The 21,870-nt window shown below is 46.0% G+C and overlaps 2 protein-coding genes across 4 annotated transcripts in view; one reads left to right on the forward strand and one right to left on the reverse strand.

Annotated features, from left to right (window-relative positions):
• Nucleotides 1–16,917, forward strand: part of COL4A4 (collagen type IV alpha 4 chain) — a 167,783-nt gene extending 150,866 nt beyond the window's left edge. The window contains exon 44 of one of the 2 annotated variants that reach the window (XM_065930429.1): nucleotides 16,345–16,917. In XM_065930429.1, coding sequence (XP_065786501.1) covers nucleotides 16,345–16,394 — 50 coding nt within the window. In that variant the 3' untranslated portion in view covers nucleotides 16,395–16,917. The remainder of the gene's footprint in view (nucleotides 1–16,344) is intronic. The other variant, XM_065930424.1, reaches the window with a different exon arrangement.
• The window catches only part of RHBDD1 (rhomboid domain containing 1), a 141,867-nt gene continuing 121,252 nt past the window's right edge, over nucleotides 1,256–21,870 (reverse strand). The window contains exon 7 of one of the 2 annotated variants that reach the window (XM_065930446.1): nucleotides 1,256–3,899. In XM_065930446.1, coding sequence (XP_065786518.1) covers nucleotides 3,787–3,899 — 113 coding nt within the window. In that variant the 3' untranslated portion in view covers nucleotides 1,256–3,786. Of the gene's footprint in view, nucleotides 3,900–12,349; nucleotides 12,443–21,870 lie in introns of those variants that run through there. The other variant, XM_065930447.1, reaches the window with a different exon arrangement.

Below are 21,870 nucleotides of genomic sequence, written 5' to 3' on the forward strand. Positions count from 1 at the left end.
TGTGTAGAACTGAGTGAAGATGAGTTTTAAGTATTGAGTGGGGCAATGAACAGAGATTTTAAGCAGGGAGTCTGTGACTCTAAAAAACACTGGGGCAAAGCAAAAAGAAAATGATTGCAGTAATCCACAGGAAGGGAAGGGAAGAGATGATAGGATTTTGTTTTTTAATGACGTGTTGTTTAGTCACTCAATTGTGTCCGACTCTGCGACCCCATGGACTGCAGCCCGCCAGGCTTCCCTATCCCTCACCATCTCCCGGAGCTTGCTCAAACTCATGTCCATTGAGTCAGTGATGCCATCCAACCATCTTATTCTCTGTTGCCCCTTTCTCCTGTCTTCAATCTTTCTCAGCACCAGGGTCTTTTCCAATGAGTCAGTTCTTCTCATCAGTTATTAATTGAATATAATTCTTTACTGACTCTTTCAAGAGAAACTAGGACCAGGAAGGAGGCGGCTAGTCTGCCACACCCTCTGGGTTTTACTGTCCTTTTCTGGTGATAGGTCTGTCTTTTAATCCCCCAGGTGACTCAGTGGTAAAGAATCTGCCAGCCAAAGCAGGAGACACTGATTCTATCCCTGGGTCGGGAAGATCCCCCCTGGAGTAGGAAATGGAAACCCACTCCAGTATTCTTGACTGGAAAATTTCTTGGATAGAGGAGCCTGGCGGGTTACAGTTCATAGGGTCGTATAGAGTCGGACACAACTGAGCGACTCCGTTTATTCAGATTCTTAACTTACTTCCCAAGCAGCAGAATGTGTGATGGATATGTACACTGGCCCCAATTCTACAAAAACCAGCCTTTTACTGTCCAGGCCTCAACAACAGAGAGCTTAAAAGGACAGAGGGGCTGTGAACAATTAAGTACAACTTTGGAATCACAGGCACTAAATACATTCAAGTTCATAAAGAGGAAGCAATTTTAACTGGTTCCTCATCTTGAAAACCAAGGAAAGAGTCTGAATTAAGAGGTCTCCTAAGTTGACTGATGACAACCAAAGCATGGGAATGTTTAACAGACAACCGGGAAATCACTATTAAGCAAAGAAACCAAATTTAAAACCACCTCTAAATGCTTACTCCCTGAGAGATAATTAGTTGAATACACTGACTTTTGTTTGTCTTTCTCAACCCAGTTTCAGTTTTGTGGTGTAACTTTGGAGATTCCTTACTGTAGGAAGAAAAAATAAGATGGATATTGAAAATAATAAGCACTTGGTTACAAGCAAGCCTATTAACTGAACAAAATAATTAAAATAATTTCCAAAACATCTTTATTGTTGTGCTAAGATAACTGGTTTATATTTATAACTGAAATGACCTTTCCCACATCTGTAAAGTTTAGTGATAATCCACTCCATAAATAAGGTGTGCCTATTACAGTTACACCATCTGAAATCCAGTTCTGGTGTCTTTACATCTGACAAGTGAAACAGAGCAAGGAGCTACTATTACTAGACTTGACAGCCATAAAAATTATAAATACCTCCGTATACAGTGGCTGGACTTTTACTGCATTGAAAAAATACTCTGGTGAGAAACCACCACTGAATAAGCCTCTACTGGGAGGCAGGGGCCAGCCTTTGGGTGATGCAGTGGGAGAGCTGGAAAGTGTGGCATTAACGAGACCTCATTCCACAGCCATTCATAATCTGTGCTCCTGTGTAGAGGCATGTCTTTCTACAGTTGTGTACAAATAATCATAGAGCCAAATATAAATGTCAGAGTTACCTTTACAATGTGCTATCAGAAGATGGAATGTAAGAATGAGGTTATTCCCAGTAGGGGGCTTCCCAGGTAGCGCTAGTGGTAAACCCGCCTGCCAATACAGGAGACTTAAGAGACCCGGGTTTGATCCCTGGGTTGGGAAGATCCCCTGCAGGAGGAAATGGCAACCCACTGCAGTATTCTTGCCTGGAGCATCCCAGGGACAGAGGAGCCTGGTGGGCTACAGTCCATTGGGTTGCAAAGAGTCGGACACCACTGAACCGACTTAGTATGCACGCATCGCCAGCAGAGGTCATGGGAAACAAGTTCGAAGAGTTTGGGAGAAGAGGAATGACATTTGGCTTAAACAATTCAATTTTAAAATGTTTGAAGCTGCAAGGCTCAGAGATACAATTCATACTATCAATGTGCTGCATGTCGCTTTGTATCTGTCAGAAATTAAGCTGAGGAGCTCAGGTAACATTGTTCCAGCTGGCAGGTCAAAGTGCTCCCAGATCTCACGTGGTTTGTTAGCTCATTTACATGCAAGTGACAAAGTCTCATCCAGGTCAGCTGAGATTAGGAACCAGACACAAAACTGCATAGTTGGTATGCTCCAAACTTGTGAAACATATACAAAGCCTGAGAAAGCAATATCCTTAAAATTTTAACCCTGGTGGAGACAGGTGATTTTTAAATTGCACATGTATTTTTTTGTATTTGTTTATATTGTAAATTTTATCAACAGAGACACAATATTTATTCTTGAATCCATTTTCCTGGTTATATATTTCTTCATTATTATATAAATCAGTTTCCCTACTGCAAAAGTAGTACATATACATATACATATACACACATTTTAAAAAGAGAACAATATAAAATTGTGAAAAATAGAAAGCAAAATCCTATGCACTCCACCTTCCTAAATAACCTCTGTTAATATGTAGGTGCATTTCCTGCCAGATGTTGGCTTTATGCATATATAAGGTATATATATTACTTTCATAAACAGAAAATTATATAAATGCTAGATAAAGCCATAGAGAAGATCCTTTTCTGCTTCTAACTCTCTTTAAATATAAATACCTCAGTGATGTAAGACATCAGTGATATTCGACCTTTTCGTTTTATTCATGAAACACAAGCACCAGGAAACACATCTTAAGTGACTTGGGGTCTGTGTGTTAGGGGAGTGTCTTGGAGGGTGGCTGTTACAGTGGTCAATTAAAAGGCACTTTTATGAGAAAAAAAAAATACTTCCTCAGGAAAGATTTCTCTGTGACCAAGCTGCTGGTCACTCCTCTGCATGTGGCACCTGCTGCTGCCTTGCTGGTTAGTTAAATACAAGTCGCAGCTCCAGGATGTGACATCGTCCCCGGAGAGGCTCTGGGATGGAGAGGAGCTGGGTTGTCGGTGCCGCCTGCCGGGTCGTGGAGTGTGGAACTGGTTTCCCGTCTGAGGTCTAACTTAAGCTTTCCCACTGACACATCCTGGGAAGGCAGAGGGGCATCAGAGAAAAGCAGGTTCACTGCAGACACCGCTCAGACACGGGGGCCCCAGGAACCGAGGCGTCTGGGCAAGGGAGGCCAGGACGACACCCTGCAATGATGGCTACATCCGGTGCCTGGAAAGTCACATGGCAACGTGCCAGGAGGACAAGGGATGGCTCCCCGCTTCCTGCCAAGTCGGGCACTGAGCAGGAGGAGGACCTGATCTTCTGGGCTGGTGAACACAAATCTCCTGGCAAAGGTCACAGTCCTCAAAGACATAACAAGGCAGGAGCTCCGCTGAGTCAGCAGGAGAGACGGGAGCGTGGAAACTGGTCCCCACGTGGAGACGCCCGAGCTTCTGTCTGCAAGGGAACAAGGTCAAGAGTGCCATTCCCAGAGAGCTGGGGGCTGTCAAAACAAGCCTGGTCTCAAGATGTCAACTAGCTCAAAACATCAGCTGGACTCATGGTGGCTGCAGGATGACAGGCCACTGCAGAGGTGAGCAACTGGGACGGTCACGCGCCCTCTCTGCCTTTGTACAAAACTGAGGGTCTGCGGGTAATTATTGCACAGCCGGACTGTGTTTGTTCACAAGGCTGGGCTGCCTCGCTGGCTGTCAAATCTGTGCAGCCGCTGTCTCCTCATTTCTTCTTCTGGTGAGAGACGGAACCCGTAGGCCGGGGGGCTGCTTCTGCGATTTCCTGAAGAGAAAGCACAGGTAGAATCAAGCACTGCCCTTGTTCTGACATTCACAGGGCTTGGCACCCCAGATCCCAAGGGCGGGGGAGGGAGAGGGCTTGGGTGTTATCTTTAGCACGAAACAGAGACAGAACAAACATATTTCAACTGCAGCTGTCAATATGACATTGCGACATCAAGTAAACGTTTTTAGTGAGGTCTAGTTAGTCCATGAAGCTAGTTTGACTCATTTTGAAACTTCTTGACAATTCTCCCATTTCTATGTTGTTTTTTTTTTTTCCCCACCATGCTCCATAATTCGCATCATTTAATTTCCCTAATGTCTCAAGGGCTGAGTTTATGCCCAGAAATAACTTGGTCGCTATCTGTAATGTCTTCACTGGATGTGCTCGCGGGTGTCTCCCAATGAGTCTGAGGGTCTCCCTTTTTCTCCCTCTAACCTGCTGTCTCCTGTACCTCACCAGCCAGTGGGAATCACACTTGTCAGATGCACAAGCACCCACGGGGCATCATGGCCCATAGGGCAAAGGCTGGGTTACCATAATGACCAGTATTGGGGCAGGCAGGCAAAAGTACAGGCATAGTATGTGAAGATCATATGAAGGACCGTAGAAGTCATTACTGAAAAGACCTTCTTGGGGCTTCAAACAGACCAAGAAAATCATTTGCAATGACAGAAGCACTTCAGTTTACTGCATTAAAAAAACAAACAAAGAAAAAACCAATGGAAGATCCAGGCATTGTTGTGGGGGCGAGGGTAATAAAGGAATAACAGACAGTCCTTGATCTCAAGGAACCAGCAACCTAAGTCTAATAAAAGAGCTTTAATGTTCGCAATGAGGCAGCCATGCAGGGTATCACTGATGGATACAGACAAATAGTAGATTCACTATTCAGCACGTGGACCAAAAAGATTGTACTTTTCCCCTTCTGAGTCTCTGCTAACTCTGTGAGTTCATTTTGAAAGGCCTGCTTCCATCACCTACATCCATCAAAAGTTCTGTATGTTACAGCCAGACCACCACACTCAACACTGCCCTCTGAGGTTCTGATAACTGACTCTGAAGTTCTGGCCAAGCCAGGAAGGGTAGGTGGTGGGCAAGGGGGCTGGAGCCACGAGGGAAAACAAGTAAACAGGTGATCCCTCCTGCTCACACTCTGAGTGTTGGAGATGTTGATAGGTAATATGTCGACATGGCGACTGTTAAACCTGTGATGAAAAGATGACAGAGAAAGCAGTGTGAAACTAACAGTCAGTTTGCTGAGCTACAACTAGCATTTCAGCGGTCAGACAGAAATGTCTAAGAAGGCAGTTTTTGGTCCACACTGCGAGAGAGACCCCAAGGCTCACCCAGATGTGGTTCTCCTTTCCTTTTGAGACATGAGGGAATTACCCCTCCCAGACCTCTTGTAACAGTTTCTGACTAGTTCACCCAAAAGTGAACGGGGTGGGCCAAGCCCGACGCTCCCTCCCACTGGATAAACCCCACTTCGAGGTTTTTTTGATCAGCGAAATATCCATTATTTTACCAACGTTCACTGAAGATGATGTTCAAACCCAGAACACTTTTACCATAGAGATTCCATGAATCCTATAAAAGTTTTACCGGATACAGCTTTCGCCATATACATTTGTAAAGGGCTTTCTCTCTGTTTAAAGTGGTAAACACTTTGAAATTACAGAGAAACTCATGAATCCAATTACTATTAGTTTACGGCTTCAAATTACTTTATACAATGAGATCCAAATCCTGCTTCTCCTCTGACAGTTGTTTTTAACAAGGCCATCCTTAATTGCACTCATGAGCATGGGCCAGTGTGTGACAGCCCATTCCAGCTGGGCAGGGAACTGGGAGGCCTGGGCTGTGGGCAGAGTCAGAAGCGAGCTCAACGTGGCATGTTGACTCTAGGCCACAGGGCGCGAGCCCACAGATGCTGAAAGATGCTCAGACACCCAAAGGGACTCGCAGCGTCCAAGAGAAAAAGCTGTTCCGCAAAGGGAGAAATTAGAGAGGACAGACTGTGAAGGTTCCAGGGGTCCAGATCTCAAAGTGGGCAGCCCGCACAAAAGCTCTCTGGAGCCCCGCTTGGGGCGCTGGAGGAGAGCCAAGGCTGAGCTAACGGCAGAAATGCCACGTGCCCACGTAGAAAACTTACATCAAGAGAGGAACAAATAATCACTCCTTCATGAGAGCCTTTTAAGGTATCCTATTTCAATTAGTTTTTATTCCAGATTTCATGAAGCCAACCTTACAGAGGAGGAAACTGCGGCTCAGGAAGAGTCAGGGACAAAGCTAAGGTCACGAAGCTAGCACGAGGAGAAGCAAAACATGAACCCAGGTGTTCTGCCTGCAGTTCGAGTTCTCCTCCCCTTTCCCGCAATCCCGTTCCTTCTAACACATCGAGTAGGTTAAGCATCTTATCTTTTCCTTCTACCTTATCCTCCTGCCCAAACCCAGAGAGTCCCTTTCCTGTATAGATATGTGGGGAGCTCACTATTTGAAAAGAGAAAAAGAAGAACCAGCCTAAGTCCTCAACTTGATGGGACTCTGCTGTCATGACAGATGTGGCCACGAAGTTCCCACGCAGAAGTGAGAGTGTTAGTCGCTCGGTTGTATCCGACTCTTTGCAACCCCATGGGCTGTAGCATGCCAGGCGTGGAATCCTCCTGGCAAGAATACTGGAGTGGGTAGCCAGTCATTCCCTTCTCCGGGGGATCTTCCCGACCCAGGTCTCCTGAATTGCAGGCAGATTCTTTACTGTCTGAGCCACCACAAAGTTCCCACATTGGGTCCCCTTAAATTCTACTGACTGCTGGAGTCATTGGGGTTTTTTTAGGATCCCTGGGAAGGCCTCGGGTATAGCAACCACAAAACAACAACGATGGACAATGCCTGACTTGGATGTTCTTGTGGATATTTTAAGTCCTTCAAACATTGTTTCTGATTTATCAAACCACCCTATTGTCTGAAGAATGACTTAATCCTTTCATTTCAGGTTTTGAACTCCATTCTTTTTAATGCTGGTGGTTAATTTTCTTGGAAAGTTTTCAAGTCTAAATTAATCTGTGATATTTTAAAGGCAATTGAGTATTTGATATCAGTCGGCAACCCACCCATCCTATTCATCATTTGTACTTTGGGTCAGGGCCTCTCAGCTGCTCTGCTCAGTCTCATCTGAGCTCTGTCTTCCAAATCGACACTTTTTCATTTGTTTTTTAATCCATTTCTGTATTTTCCTCTTGTGTCACATGATCTATCATTTCTCTCTTAGACTCCAGAATCCTCTGAAGCTATTTCTCAAAGGGTCTTAAGAAATGTGCTTTTAATATCTACTTACATTGATTACATATGTACTAAGTCGCTTTAGCCATGTCCGACGCTTTTCGACCCTATGGACTGTAGCCCATCAGGCTCTTCTGTCCATAGGATTCTCCAGGCAAGAATACTGGAGTGGATTTCCAGGCCCTCCTCCAGGGGATGTTCCCAGCCCAAGGATTGAAGCCACGTCTCATTATGTCTCCTGCATTGCAGGCAGGTTTTTTACCATTAGCGCCACTTGGAAAGCCTGAGCACATAGGAAAAGATCCGAACGGGCCTCAGCTGGATGGTAAAAGAAGAAGAGGTCCCTGTGGCTGTACTGGAAATGGGAGATGTTTCCAGCTGTGCATACAGCTGCGGGGGAGACCCCAGGGAAGGCTTCATTCCATGAGGCTCTGTTTCGGTCACTTGTCAGAGGAGGCTGAGGAGCAAGGTGACTACCAGGGTCCTTGCTACAACTCGAGTTTGATGACTGGAATTAAATTGTGCCTCCTCCATGTATGGTTATATATCCTTGAGCAAGTAGGTTACCATCCCTCAGCCTCAGTATTCTTATCTGTAAAATGGGACTAGTAACAGTACCTCCCCTGTTAGGTTGTTGAGAGGATAAGGAGAGATGATGCATATAAAATGCTGAGTGCCAGGCATGCAGTTAGTGCTTGATGGCCAATGGACGCTGGGACTTTTAACCTCTAACATCAGTGAGAATCAGGGGCTAAATGTCTGCTTGTTACTATCACTGACTAAGACAGATACAAAATAAAATTCCCAATGACTTCTTAAAAGATAAGAGCCCAGCACTTCTCTGGTGGTCCAGTGGTTGAGAATCTACTTGCCACTGTGGGGACACAGGCTCGATTCCTGGTCCAGGAAGATCCCACATGGAGGAGCAACCAAGTCTGTGTGCCACAACTATTGGGCCTGTGCTCTAGAGCCCATGTTCCTCGACAACAGAAGCCACTGCAATGAGAAGCCCACGCGCAGCAACTAAAGAGTAGCCCCTGCTCGCCACAACTAGAGAAAGCCTGTGTGTAGTAGCGCAGACCCAGTGCAGTCAAAAATAAATAAATAAAAAATGTTTTAAAAGATAGAGCCTAATTCTGTTTGAGGAACAACTGGGAGTGTTTTGTACAAAGCGTTGGGTCACTATGTGTTAAATATTTACCCTCCAAGAAACAGATGCAAAAGGGGTAATTTGTGACCCCCACTTTTGTAACCAGAAGGAGCCTTACAGGCTTTGGGAAAGCTGGAGACCTTCTTTTCTCTGCTGAGTAAAATCATGCATTGAACGTTTACAGACTTGGGTGAAACGGCCTTGCTCTGATGAACTTGGTACACAATATTAGTATTTATGAGCCTTGCTTCTGTGTTCCTGTAAATGGAGGTCAGCCCTCAATTTTACTGAAAGAAAGAGTGAGCATGCTTCAAAGAACCTCAGGAACAGTGCCCAGTTTAAGAAGATTTAGCTCAATTATGGCACCAATGGTGAGACCATAAGATTTATTGACCTGTGGTTCTTGATGGAAAAAATTTTCAGTTCTCTACGCTTATGTATAATGCAGTAACCTCTGCGTTTTACATCTGAGGGAGGAGAAGCAATTCCATCCACATAAGAATTGCTAAAAAGAATGCCGTGAGTTGATGGCCCTTCTCCCTACTGTTCGCCATCCCTGTAAACAGAGATGCTTAATTTGCTGGTATTCATAGATGCTGCCATGATCTGATGAGCCCTCTAGACCATTCAGTGAAATTACACTAAAATGAAGTCGCAGGATGGCATATCTTTCCCTTAAATCAGGGACCCATGGAAGGCAATCACTTAAAACATTTTTTGTAAACCAAGAAACCTCTAAATGTTCTTTTTCCTTTGTCAAATGAGGGCAGTAGCATGGGACCCATAGTCTGTCTTTCAAAAAATGTTACTTGGTTAGAATTCCATGAATTTTAAAGCTTGCAAAATGCTTTCTGATAGCACAGTTGCTAAATCATTTACTATGACCAAAAAGACCTGGAAGAAATCCCAAGTGCAATAATTAGCAAGATATTCTTTGAAAGTGGGAGGTGTACAAGGATAATAAGACTACTCTATTGTTTGAGTCACTAATTACAATGACCTATCTATCCATCCATCCGTCCATCTCTAAAAAGAGTTTGAAATCACTTAAAGTCTCATAATTTTCATACAGATGGAAGTTTCATTATGGTTTATAGTAATGTAACACTTATTAACAGGTGTGACTTGAGAGAGGGAAATTCACATTTTTACTCCTCAACCAATGAGTTGAAAAAGTAAAGACTCTGAATCTGGAAAAGACTGAAGGCAAAAGGAGAAGGGGGGGTGCAGAGGATTAGATAGTATCCCTGACTCAACAGGCATGGATTTGAATAAATTCTAGGAAATAGTGAAGAACACGGGAGCCTGGTGTGCTCAGTCCATGGACTGCAAAGCATCAAATAACTTAGTGACTGAATACCACCAATCAAGGAACAGGAGTAGGAATTTCTTAGTTCTGAAACAGTACCTGGAATCCCCAAATGAGAAGCTTTGAATGGAAATCAACTCAGTTGCTACTTTCCCTGTTCTACTTCTCTGCCTGTTCTAGTTGGCTAATTTGGGGGACCTTAACTAGCCACAACTGACTTAAAATCAACAGGCTATAATTCAGTCAGCAATTTGAGTAATCCAAAATACTGGGTCTACGGTCAGATCTAGAGTTTTTCGCAATATAGACAATGCACCGTCTGAGCTCTAGAACAAAAAGAGAAAGTCCAGGACTTCCCTAGTGGTCCAGAGGTTAAGATTCCAGGTTCCAATGCAGGGGGTATGGGTTCAATCCCTGGTCAGAGAACTAAGATCCCACACATGTGCTAAGCTGCTTCAGTCGTGTCTGACTCTTTGCAACCCCATTGACTGCAGCCCTCCAGGCTCCTCTCTCCATGGAATTCTCCAGGCCAGAATACTAGAGTGGGTTGCCATGCCCTTCTCCAGGGGATCTTTCTGACCCAGAGGTCAAATTCTCATCTCTTGTAGCTCCTGCATCGCAGGCAGATTCTTTACCACTGAGCCACCACATGCCATGTGGCAAAAAAAAAAAAAAAAGAGAAAGTCCAGGGGGAGATAATGTTTTCTGGGTAATTGCTACATGCTTTCCCTACTTACTCTCCCCTCCTTTGAAAAAGTGTACAACTTGATTAATTTTCATGAACGGAACATATGGGAGCAACATCCAGACCAAAACACAGGAGTATTTCCAGCACTCACAAGCCTCCATGTGCTCCCTCCCAGCACTGGTCCAGGGACTTCTCACAGCAGAGATTTATCTATTTTTGTCCATAAGTGGATTCATACAATATGTACCCTTTGTGAGTAGCTTCATTTTACACTATGTTTGTGAGATTCACCATATTGCTTTATGTAGCTTTTATTCTACTTATCCTTCTGAGTAGAAGTTCGTCTGTTTTACAGCTAGAAAAATTGAGGCTTAAAGACTTTAAGGAGCTTGCCGTGGCCACACAGTTTGGTCAGGAACTGAGTCCAAAGTCAAATTCATGTCTGTTTCTACTCTGCTCCAGGCATGCTGTGTCTCAGTTGTCTTCCTTAATTCTGAAACCAGACTCTGTAAACCTGAACAATACTATTGCTTTTACACTTGATTTGGAGGCAGGGTCTGTTTAGAATGCAGTGGGAAAATGTTACCTTCTGCTGTAGATAAGCCTCATTGCAAACAGCAAGATTTTCTGGATAACAAAGTAACCAGAATTAGGATCTCCCTTGACAAGGTTTTAGGCAAGAGGTCCAGTTGTGTATGTCAGGCTTGGTAATTAACTACATCATGTATTTTCTAAACAGAGAACAGCCTCTAAGTTCTTACAGAAATAATTCTCAATAGGCTGGAGGAGCAGCAAAGAAACAGGCTGAAGACTTCCCTGGTGGTCCAGTGGTTAAGACTCTGCTCCCTATGCAGCAGGCCTGGGTTCAATCCCTGGTCAGGGAACTAGATGCCACAGCTAAGACCCAGTGCAGCCGAAATAAATTTTAAAAAGAAGAGAGAGAGAGAGAGAGGTTGAGGAGCAAAATGTCTCCCATTAGGAAACACTGTAACATGAGGTATGTATTTCTTTAAACAAATGGATGCAGATTTTTTAAAACAAAACAAAACAAAAATAAACAAATGGATGTAGATTTTCATACTAAAGGGATTTTCCATTTTTTAAATCAATCTGTCTGTGATCCTTTCACAATTCTGTCATCACCTTAATACTTTATCAAGAGGGATTTTAATGAAATTAGGAATGATTTTCAAGCACCTTTTATATATATTTATACATAAAATCCCATTAGTAAAAATCTCTTTAGTATTAAAATCTATACAATGATTTATATACAATTTAATATGTAAATGTTTCAAATTTTAGGATGTTTCCAATTCTCTTTGATCTAAAACAGAATGCTCACCAATCTGGAGGTGTCTCAGATGGAGTTTACTCAGTGACATCAGCTGATTCTGCAGACTGAGGTTAACTGTCTCCAAGAGTATCTTTCCCAGTTCCATACACTCTGGGACTGCATCTTTTATTTATTTTTGTTTTTAAATTCAAAATCACCTAAGAATATCCACTGGACAGATATGAGAAAATTCTTGGAAAACTAGATGCAGGCCTCCCTTTGCTCCCATATCCTCATTGCCTAGTACCATGAGGTCCCACATGCCTGGCTGGGATGGCAGAGAGAACCCAGACATGAGCTCTGTCTGAAGGGACAGATTGGAGAACACTGCACAACAGAAGAAAGTGGAATAAGGAAGTCTTTTTGTGGGCAGAGAGTTCTGATAAAAAAAAATACACACACACACATATACATGAGTACAGACAATGCCAGATAAAAGATGAAGACCTTTCAGAAAGATGAAATCCCACACTCTTTTCTGAAGCTCCGAGACCAACATGCCTGACTCGCCCAGGAAGGGTGCTGCAGCCTCTCTGGATGCTTTTGATGGAGATCCCACACCTGCCTGCAAACAGGGCCCTAGCAGGACCTCACAGTGGGGGCCACTGCCCCGCACCTCCTGCCTGGCCTGCATCTTCGTGGCCTGCAGGGAATGCCGAGGTCCAAATGGTTACCTACCAGTCTCTGGCTCCTCCAGCGCCTGGTCCTCTGTCAGCTCTGACTTCTCATCTTCCTCTCATAGACAGAGGGCTTCCACTGTCTTCATTGCCTGGACTTTCTGATGACGTTAAGACGGGCCATGGTGGGGAAAGGACAAGCAGGATGGAACTTCTAGTGGCTCCTTGGAGCCTGGATCCCACACCTCCTTTTGTTCATTGATCATAGGGTTATCTTTGAGTAACTTAAAAAAAAACTTTAAAATTTATTCAATTTTTATGTTTGGTTGTGTTAGATCTTTGTTGCTGTGTGGGCTTTTCTTTGGTTGTGGCAAGCAGGGGCCACTCTCTAGCTGTGGTGGCTTCCCTTGCGGAGCACAGGCTCTAGGGCATGTGGGCTTCAATAGTTGCAGTTCCCAGGCTCAGTAGTTATGGCACTTGGGCTTAGTTGCTCCACGACACATGGGATCTGCGCGGGTCAGGGATCAAACTCATGCCTCCTGCATTGGCAGGCAGATTCTTTTTACCACTAAGCCATCAGGGAAGGCCTGAGTAACATAATTTAATTATTTTTTAAAAGGAGAGGGAAATGGGTATGAGATTATTTAAACTATAATCAATTGAGCTCAAAAAGATATTAAATAGCCTCCTCTCAAGACCCACAGGGTTCTGCTCCGGCAGCTCACCACCTGCTAGGGCATCATCATAAAAGCGTTCAGCTGGGACTGAATTCTCCCCTTGCAGGCCTTTTAGTAGCCCTGGACTATGAGCACAGTCTCCATAGAAAGCAAGCAGCTGGCCAATGGAGACAGGAGTCAGAGCCCTTCAGGAGCTCAAATGCAAGAGGTCTGGGCAAAGCTAGACTGTCTTGGAGAATCTATGAATGGGACAGTTGTCTGGCTTTCTGCAAAGATTCTTTAAGTTTCATGTGCAAATAAAGAAGAACTTGTTAAAAATGCAGAGTTACTAGATCCTAAAGGCAGAGATTCTTTGCATTAAGTGGTTGGGGCCCAGAAAGCTATATTTTAATGAAAACCCACCCAGGTGTTTCTCCTGTAGACAATGTATCAAATGACTGAGAATCACTGGGGAAAAGAACACATGGTCTTTATACAGGTGGGCTTGCATCTGGCTCCACCAGAATTTTGGACAATTCACTTCTCTCCAGGGTCTCAGGCTCCCGTCTGCACAATGAGGGAGCTAGACTGGACATTTTAGACCTCCACACAGAGATGTAAGATCCCACCCAATGAGGCATCAGGGTTGGCTGGCCAAAGAGGGCAGAGTGGGTCATGCCAGCAATCCGCCTCTTCCACGGCCGGTGGTCTGGGCAGCTACTCTGCCTGCCTGTCAGCCAGCCTGGCCGTGATTTCTGACAGTTGGACTGAGATTTGGCCAGGCTGTGCTCCTTGCAAACTTTCTCCAACTCATCTGATCTAACTTAGTGTCCCTTCCCACCCCCTGATATTTTAATTTTTAATAAACTTTTTATTTGGGAATAGTTTTTAGATTTAAAAAAGTCTGCGAGGTAATAGAGCCAAACATATTACCACGGTCTAGTTGTCAAGACCAACCATTTACAGGGATGAGCATGTTACTGTTAACTGAATTCCAGACTTGCCCTGGATCTCACTTGTTTTTCCACTCATTTCCTTTCTCTGTTCCAGGGTCCAACACTCCATTTAGTTGTCAGGTCTCCTTAGTGTCTTCCTGCCGGTGGTACTTTCTCAGTCTTTTCTTATCTCCCGTGACCTTGACAATTCTAAGGAGTACTAGCCTATAGAATGTGCCTCGATTTGGTTTGACTGATGCTTTTCCTCATCATTCGACTGGGGTTAGGGTTTTGGGCAGAATACTATCGAGGATAAGTGCCCTTCCCATCACGCCACACAATCATATGACTTATCACTGGTGATGTCACCTTGAGCCCTGGGTAAGGAATAAAGCTTTTTTCCCTCCTTTTTGGTTGTGCTGGGCCTTCGGTGCTGTGTGCGTGCTTTCTCGAGCAGAGGCGAGCAGGAGCTACTCCTTGTGGTGCATGGACTTTGCATTGCGGTGGCTTCTCTTGTTGAGAGCGCAGGCTCTAAAGTGCAGGCTCAGTGGGTGTGGGGCCCAGGCTTTAGTTGCTCCATGGCATGTGGAATCCTCCCAGACCAGGGATCGAACCTGGGTCCTCTGCACTGGCAGGCATTCTTATCCACTGTTATCCACTGGGCCACCAGGGAAATCCAGGAATAAAGCCTTGACTCTCACCACCAAGAGTTACCAGTATAGAAGTGGGTACCTAAAGTTGGCTTTGTCACTTTCCCTGTTCGAGAATGAGCAGGATGGGCGGGGGGTCATCCCTGACCTTCGCTGGCTCAGGTCCCTGAATTCCAGATTCTCTAACAGAGATGTGAGTGTATGAATCACCAGGAGAGCTCTTTGAGAGTTTCCGATTCATAGGCTTGGCACAGAGCCCGGGCCACTGTATTTTTAATGAGCTCCCAGGTGACTCTGAGCTACGCTAGCTTTTGAGAATCCCTGAGCTACAGCTCAGATTTTTTTTTTTTTTTTCCAACTGAAAATATCCACCCCAGGTTTCAGGCCAGTATTTATACTTGCCAGCAGGTGGAGTGAGAGGCCTATGACTCTGAATCTGCTGCAGAAAACTAGGACAAATTCCAGTCAACAAAGCATTCCGCATAGTAAGCAGAATTAGGGTTATTTTGAAACAGATGGGCTCTCACAGAAGCTGCTGCACTGAATATTATGGAGTTGTTTATTGTCTAGATGGTCTGAAACCCAGGGATTATTGGCCAGCGTCTAGCAGTTTCTATGTCATACCAGATTTCTTCCAGGGCAAAGGAGACTGACAAGGCCCTGGGAGAGATACAGATGTGGTTATGGGTATGGATGTGGATGTAGATATTTTAACCAGCTCTAAACTCAGAATTTACCCTTGCTATGGTACATATTGCCTTCCACGGCTGCATGCTTCTTCCTGGAAATGACTGGGATCATTCTAACTCCAAATGAGAAGAGAGAAACAGATACAATCTGTGATAATCAGACAACGAATCCTGGATGCAGCAGTCCTAAAAATGCTTTAAATTCGGTATTAAGTGGCTCTGCTTCCTGGTTTACATTTTTACCCAGACCCTCACTTAAATGTGCCCCAGCCCTCTATCCCCCTGCCCCTTCTCCTTGCGCTGACGACCCCAGGGACCTTGCTACCCCAGGGAGGAAGCAAGGTCAAGGAGGGTCATGGGGCGCTCATGTTCACGGTACCTGATGCAGTGGTTCCAACTGCACAGGACCAGGGTGTTACACACGGGAGTACACTTGAGTCCTGGAAATCTTCAAAGGCCTGTAGCACCTCCAGGTTCCTCCCTGGAGAATGTTTTCAATTCCTTAGCCTGTGATCCTGGACACTCAGCTGCCACTGTCCTGGTCGGCCCGGGATCAGAGAGGTCATGGGGTGTCTTGGAAGGCAGCAGCTTGGTAACCAGTAGTTCAGCAGGTCTTAACTATCCCTGCTGCTGAGCAGACCCTCGGCCATCTGACGGATGCAGGGATGTGCCTCCTAGTGGGTGAGGCCCTGCTCTAAGTGGTGGGCTCATAACTGCCTGGGACAGTGGCTCCCTCCCCAGAAAGGATAAAACCCCAGTAGACAGTGCCCCCTCTGTCACGCACAGGGCCAGGTCCTCCACTCAGAAAACAACAAAATCCCCAACACGCTTACTCTTTGCCCAGACTCGAAGACAGAGGTAGAGAGAAGCACTGTTGATGATATTTAGACCTATTTCAGTTTTTTCTCATTTCCTTTGACTTGAGTTTTGAATCAACGTCCAGTTTTTTAAGCAAAGGCCCAAGGTAATGTTATCATTGACTTTTAAAATCATAGACCACTTGGAATTAGCCATATTTCCCTCAGAAACCTCAATGCTTTTAAAAAATTTTTTACAATGTTGTGTTGTTTTCTGTCATACAACAATGCGAATTAGCCATAATTATATATCTATCCATCCCTTTGTCAACAAAGGTCCATCTAGTCAAGGCTACGGTTTTTCCAGTAGTCATGTATGGATGTGAGAGTTGGACTATAAAGAAAGCTGAGAGCGGAAGAATTGATGCTTTGAACTGTGGTGTTGGAGAAGACTCTTGAGAGTCCCTTGGAATGCAAGGAGATCCAGCCAGTCCATCCTAAAGGAGATCAGTCCTGGGTGTTCATTGGAAGGACTGATGCTGAAGCTGAAACTCCAATAGTTTCGCCACCTCATGCGAAGAGCTGACTCATTTGAAAAGACCCTGATGCTGGGAAAGATTGAGGGCAGGAGGAGAAGGGGACGACAGAGGATGAGATGGTTGGATGGCATCACGACTCAATGGACATGGGTTTGGGTGGACTCTGGGAGTTGGTGATGGACAGGGAGGCCTGGAGTGCTGTGGTTCATGGGGTCGCAAAGAGTCGGACATGACTGAGCGACTGAACTGAACTGAACGGGTCCATCCCCCTCTGTGCTGAGCCCCCTCCCCTCCCCAACCCCACCTCTGTAGGCCATCACAGAGCAGCGGACTGGACTCCCTGTGTTTTAGAGCACCATTTCGCCAGCCGTCTATCTTACACACTGTATGTACGTATGTCAGTGCTACTTTCTCCATTCGTCCCACTCACTCCCTCCCTCCCTCTGTTCACAAGTCTGTTCTCAACATCTGCGTCTCCATTCCTTCCCTGCAAATGTGTTTATCAATACCATTATTCTAGATTCCATATACATACATTAATATACTATATTTGTTTTTCTCTTTCTGACTTACTTCACTCTGTATAACAGGCTCTGGGTTCATCCACCTCCCTAGAACTGACTCAAATAATCATCTTCTGAAAATACCTTGTAACCTTTGGGCATAAAACAATACTGTTCATGGGGTTCTCGAGGCAAGAATGCTGAAGTGGTTTGCCATTCCCTTCTCCAGTGGACCACGTTTTGTCAGAACTCTCTGCCATGACCCATCCGTCTTGGGTGGTCCTACATGGCATGGCTCATAGTTTCACTGGGTTAGACCAGGCTGTGATCCATGTGATCAGTAAAGAAGGTTGAGTGCTAAAGAACTGGTGCTTTTGAATTGTGGTATTGGAGAAGACTCTTGAGAGTTCCTTGGATTGCAAGGAGATCCAACCAGTCAATCCTAAAGAAAATCAGTCCTGAATTTTCATTGGAAGAACTGAAGCTGAAGCTCTAATACTTTGGCCGCCTGATGTGAAAAGCTGACTCATTACAAAAGACCCTGATGCTGGGAAAGATTGAAGGCAGGAGGAGGAGGCAAGAGAGGATGAGATGGTTGGATGGCATCACCGACTCAATGGACATGAGTGTGAGCAAACTCCAGGAGATGATGAAGGACAGGGAAGCCTGACGTGCTGCAGTTCATGAGGTTGCAAAGAGTTGGACGTGATTGAGTGAGTGAACAACAACAAATAAAAAAATGTAAGTAAAGATCATCCCAAGAAATCAAAGAACAAAAGAAAGTAAAAAGATGGAAGGTCAACAGGAGAATTTTGGAAAGGGACAAAGAGACTTTAATCAGGAACTTCTCGCTGACAGCAAGCACTCAGGGGTCACGTCCAGATCACACTGAACCACCACTGCCGGGTCACTGCGTGTCAGGAGAAGCGAGGGTGTGGGGTCTGGGAGGGAAGGGGGTTGGGACTGCTGGCCCCAGGCTTGGTGGCCAGACTGACTGGCAGCAATTAAGATGAAACATGTAACAGGTCCTACATCCACCCACTGCTTCCATGTCACCGTCCTGCAGAGCGTGTGGCGCATCAAAGCTCTAGAGACGAGACACTGGGTCTGCAACAGTCACTTCCAAACTTGCACGTGGGCGAACATGGCAAGAGGCAGGTTCTAGGTTTTAACGTGATCCAGCAATCTGCCCTTTTCACAAGCACCCCGAGTGGGTCTGATGCTACTGGGCCCCACTTTGAGAAACGTGGGCCAGAGGGATGCTGTGCTATATTCCGGGGTTCTGTGTGGTTGTGACCATCAGCACTGGCACGATGCCATTTGCTGTTGAAAACACTGTCTTCTGTCATGTCCTCCCTGGGGCTTCCCTGATAACCCAGTTGGTAAAGAATCCGCTCCGGTGGTTTTCCGGGATGTGCTGGGCTCAGTCCTGGAGGAGATGGATTTTAAATGTAAGACACCAAGGCAACCCAGTTCTCCTGAAGAATATACCAAATATGATCACAGTGTTGCCCTGGTGAGTCTATTAATTATAATGTGAGAGTGGTTGACACTGGCCGCTCAGCCTGTCCTAGGAGCAAAGCCACTCACCTCTAAATCCTAGGTGCCTGGGACAGTGTGGGTGCATCATAAATGTTTGCTGAATGAACCAAAACAACAACTAACATGACAGCAGAGAGGAGGCCGGGGTCCGGGGGGCCAGATCAGGCCCATGGGGCTAGAGGACCCTGAGAGATAGAGGTAAATGGTAGCAGCTAGGGAATTTCAAGGCCCGGGAATCTTGGTTTCTCGCCTCTGCCAACAACCAGCTTCCAAACCCTGAGGCATAAATGGGTGAGAAAAGGCGAGCGGAGGCTTTGGAACATGGTTCATCTATTTGTTCCCCCTAACCATTGCATGGAGGCCATCTGGGCTCTGGGGTTCCACTACATTAGAGGCCTTCAGTACCTGGATGCAGGCTGAGATATGAGATGTGATATGTATATCCCTGATGAATGCTGTCGCAAAGACTGTAAAAACTCAAATTATTTCCACTTTTCAAATAAACTTGACTTAACTACATGTTAAGTGCATAACTACACGTCAAGAGACATCAGTTATCAAGGCACAATTACAGAAACGATCCCTGACCTAGGAAACGGTCCCCAAGATGATGAGCAGTCAAGGAGAACACTGTAGTTCAAAGCTCTCACAAGAGCTGGAAGCTGCTGACCGGCTTCTCTTGCAGGTGGAAAGAGAGGAAGATAAGCTGTTCGGGGGAAAGCCTGCAATGAGGGTGCATCACAGTTGGTCTCAAAGGGGCCTGGTTGGCAGGCTGGGCTGGGGTGGGCATCGAGAGACTCACCAGCCCAAGTCCATGAGGAAACCACAATGCAAGGGCCTTGGCAGATGCACTTGCTGGGTTAAAAAAGAGCAGGGGCCAAGAGGAAGAGTAACTGGAAGAGGAACAACATCCGTGTCAACAGTCCGAGCCCTGTGATTTCTGAATGGCTGGTGGGTTAGAAAACCAGAGTGGGCTCCTTGGCAAAGGCCTAGATAACCGGGGCGGTGAGGGGGACGCACGTGAATCTCTTCAGAGTGGACGAGCTGGGAGAGTCTTTTGCACAAACACCAACAGACAGGAGCCTTGCTCTCTGCACCAGGAGCTGAGAAATGCTTCCTCTGGGTCAGAGCTGGCCCTGAACTGGGACGGTGGGGAACTTTCATGACGCGATAAACTACCCCAGATGCAGGACCGCCATCTTAAAAACATGCTTGTTTTTTGTATTCGACGGTATTTAACCTGAGCTGCATTGCTGTATTCTGTGTTCTGTTAGGTCTGACTAACTCGCCCCACCCATACCAAGTTCTGATCCATTAAAGAAAGAGCGTGTATGTGTGTGTGCGTGCTTGTGTGTGGGCACGGGTATGTGTGTTAACAGACGTGCCTTGCGACTGAAATGTCTCCAATGAACAAGCCCTCCCAGTCTGAGGAGGAGCCAAGGGCTTTCTCAGACTGTGGGCACCCCTTTGAAATAGTCTGCCTCTAACTAACCTAGATTTCTTCAGAAACGATTCTAAAATGGCCTGTGCTATGGAGACTCGGTAATAAAAATAGCTAATTCTTGCTGTGCCAAATTGCTTCAGTTGTGTCCGACTCTGTTCAACCTGATGGACTGTGGCTCCCTAGGCTCTTCTGTCCATGGGATTCTCCAGGCAAGACTGCTGGAGTGCCATTTCCTTACCTTATTCTTACGCGTCTGTCAAATAATTTCTAATAAAATCAAACTTATGAACAGACAGGGAGATCTCAGTACGAAATTTTTTGAACTTTAAATGCCAAGTTAGGAATCTAGAGTGAAGCTTACTTCGGATAACATGATTTTAGGTAAGTGGGGAGGAAAATGTTGCTCTCTTGAGCATCTTTGGGAATATCTAAGTGTGTGCCGTGACCAGAGAAAAGGCGAGTACTGAAAGGCCTACCTACAGTTAAGAAAGACGCTTTAAAGACTGTGTCACGGGTGGAAAGGAGATTCCACGTGAGATGCAGCCAGCCCATCTTAAAATCATGGATTTTTAGAGTGGGGTTGAGGAGGACCTGGGATGGCGGGATTCTGTCTGCATTTAAGAGCCGGGGAACTGAAGCCCAGAGAGGGTGACTGGGTCTCCTGCTTCGCACAGCTAAGATGGGGAAGAACCAGACTCTGCGTCTCTCGGGGCTCTGGGCCTGCCACCAGGCTTCATTGTTTTCTCTTTCAGCCATCTCATCCTGAAGAATTCAACCCCCTTTCGAGTTTGAAGTGGACATCGGAGTTTATAAGAGGGCCCTCTGGCCACCTGGCTCTGGTGGAAGGGAACGGGCTCTGGTGCCAGACAGAGCTGCCTTTGAATACTGGTTCTTCCCCTTCCACTGGGCCCTCGGAGAAGTCACTTTCCTCATCAACCCTGAATTTTCTTGTCTGTGTGATGCAGAAACCTACCTAGAAATGTGCTCTGGATGGAAGGGAGTAAAGGACGCCAGCGCCTGGCCCAAAGCATTGGAGGGTCAGGGTCTCCTGCTGTTACACTGATGGCCTTCTGCAAGCTGCCCCACCCCAGGAACGTTCCTGCCATCCACTCAGTCAGTCACACATGTTCAGACCCCAGCTGTCCTGGAAGTTGCCCCCACCTAACCTGCCCCCTTCAGCCCATCACCAGATCCTGTCATCGTCACCTGAACGTCCCTCTGACTCGTCCCTTCCGCAGCACCTGCCCTGTCACCAGCCCTGCCTGGGCCACCTGCTTCGGAAGGCTGGCTGGTGCCTGAGCCCTGAGACGCGTCCTGCCCCGCGCTCTGGTCTTCAGCCAGCCATCCTCCAGAGGGGAGCTGGAACGCTTTCCAAAAACATGCATCTCATCAACTTTATCCTCGGCCTAAAGTCCTCTAAGAGTTTCCTTTCACCCAAGAACAAAGATCAAGCTCTGTAGCCAGTCCAGTAAGCCTGCCCTCCCTCAGCACCGACTCCCAGGGATTGTTCCCCACCTCCCCCAGCTCTCAGGCAAGTGGCATGCCCCACTTTGCTCTGAACTCTCCCAGGATCACGTCTCCTTCCTCCAAAGCACACAATGCCAAGGTTAGTTAGTTTCTAGCAAATTACAGGATTCTGGTGATCTCAGTCTAGCACATCCTCCTAAGGTGGTGAGCTTTGTGGGGTGAGCAGGAGGCTTTGTGTTCAAATTCTCCTGGCCCCAGGGATGAATAAATAAAGGAACCAGCAGGAACTGGAGGGAGGAAGATGCGGAGGCATTTAACCAGTGTCCTCATTTTACATCCAGACTGAGGCTCAAGCGTGGCATGTGAG

Source organism: Muntiacus reevesi, chromosome 3, assembly GCF_963930625.1.
Source record: "Muntiacus reevesi chromosome 3, mMunRee1.1, whole genome shotgun sequence".
NCBI lineage: Eukaryota > Metazoa > Chordata > Mammalia > Artiodactyla > Cervidae > Muntiacus > Muntiacus reevesi.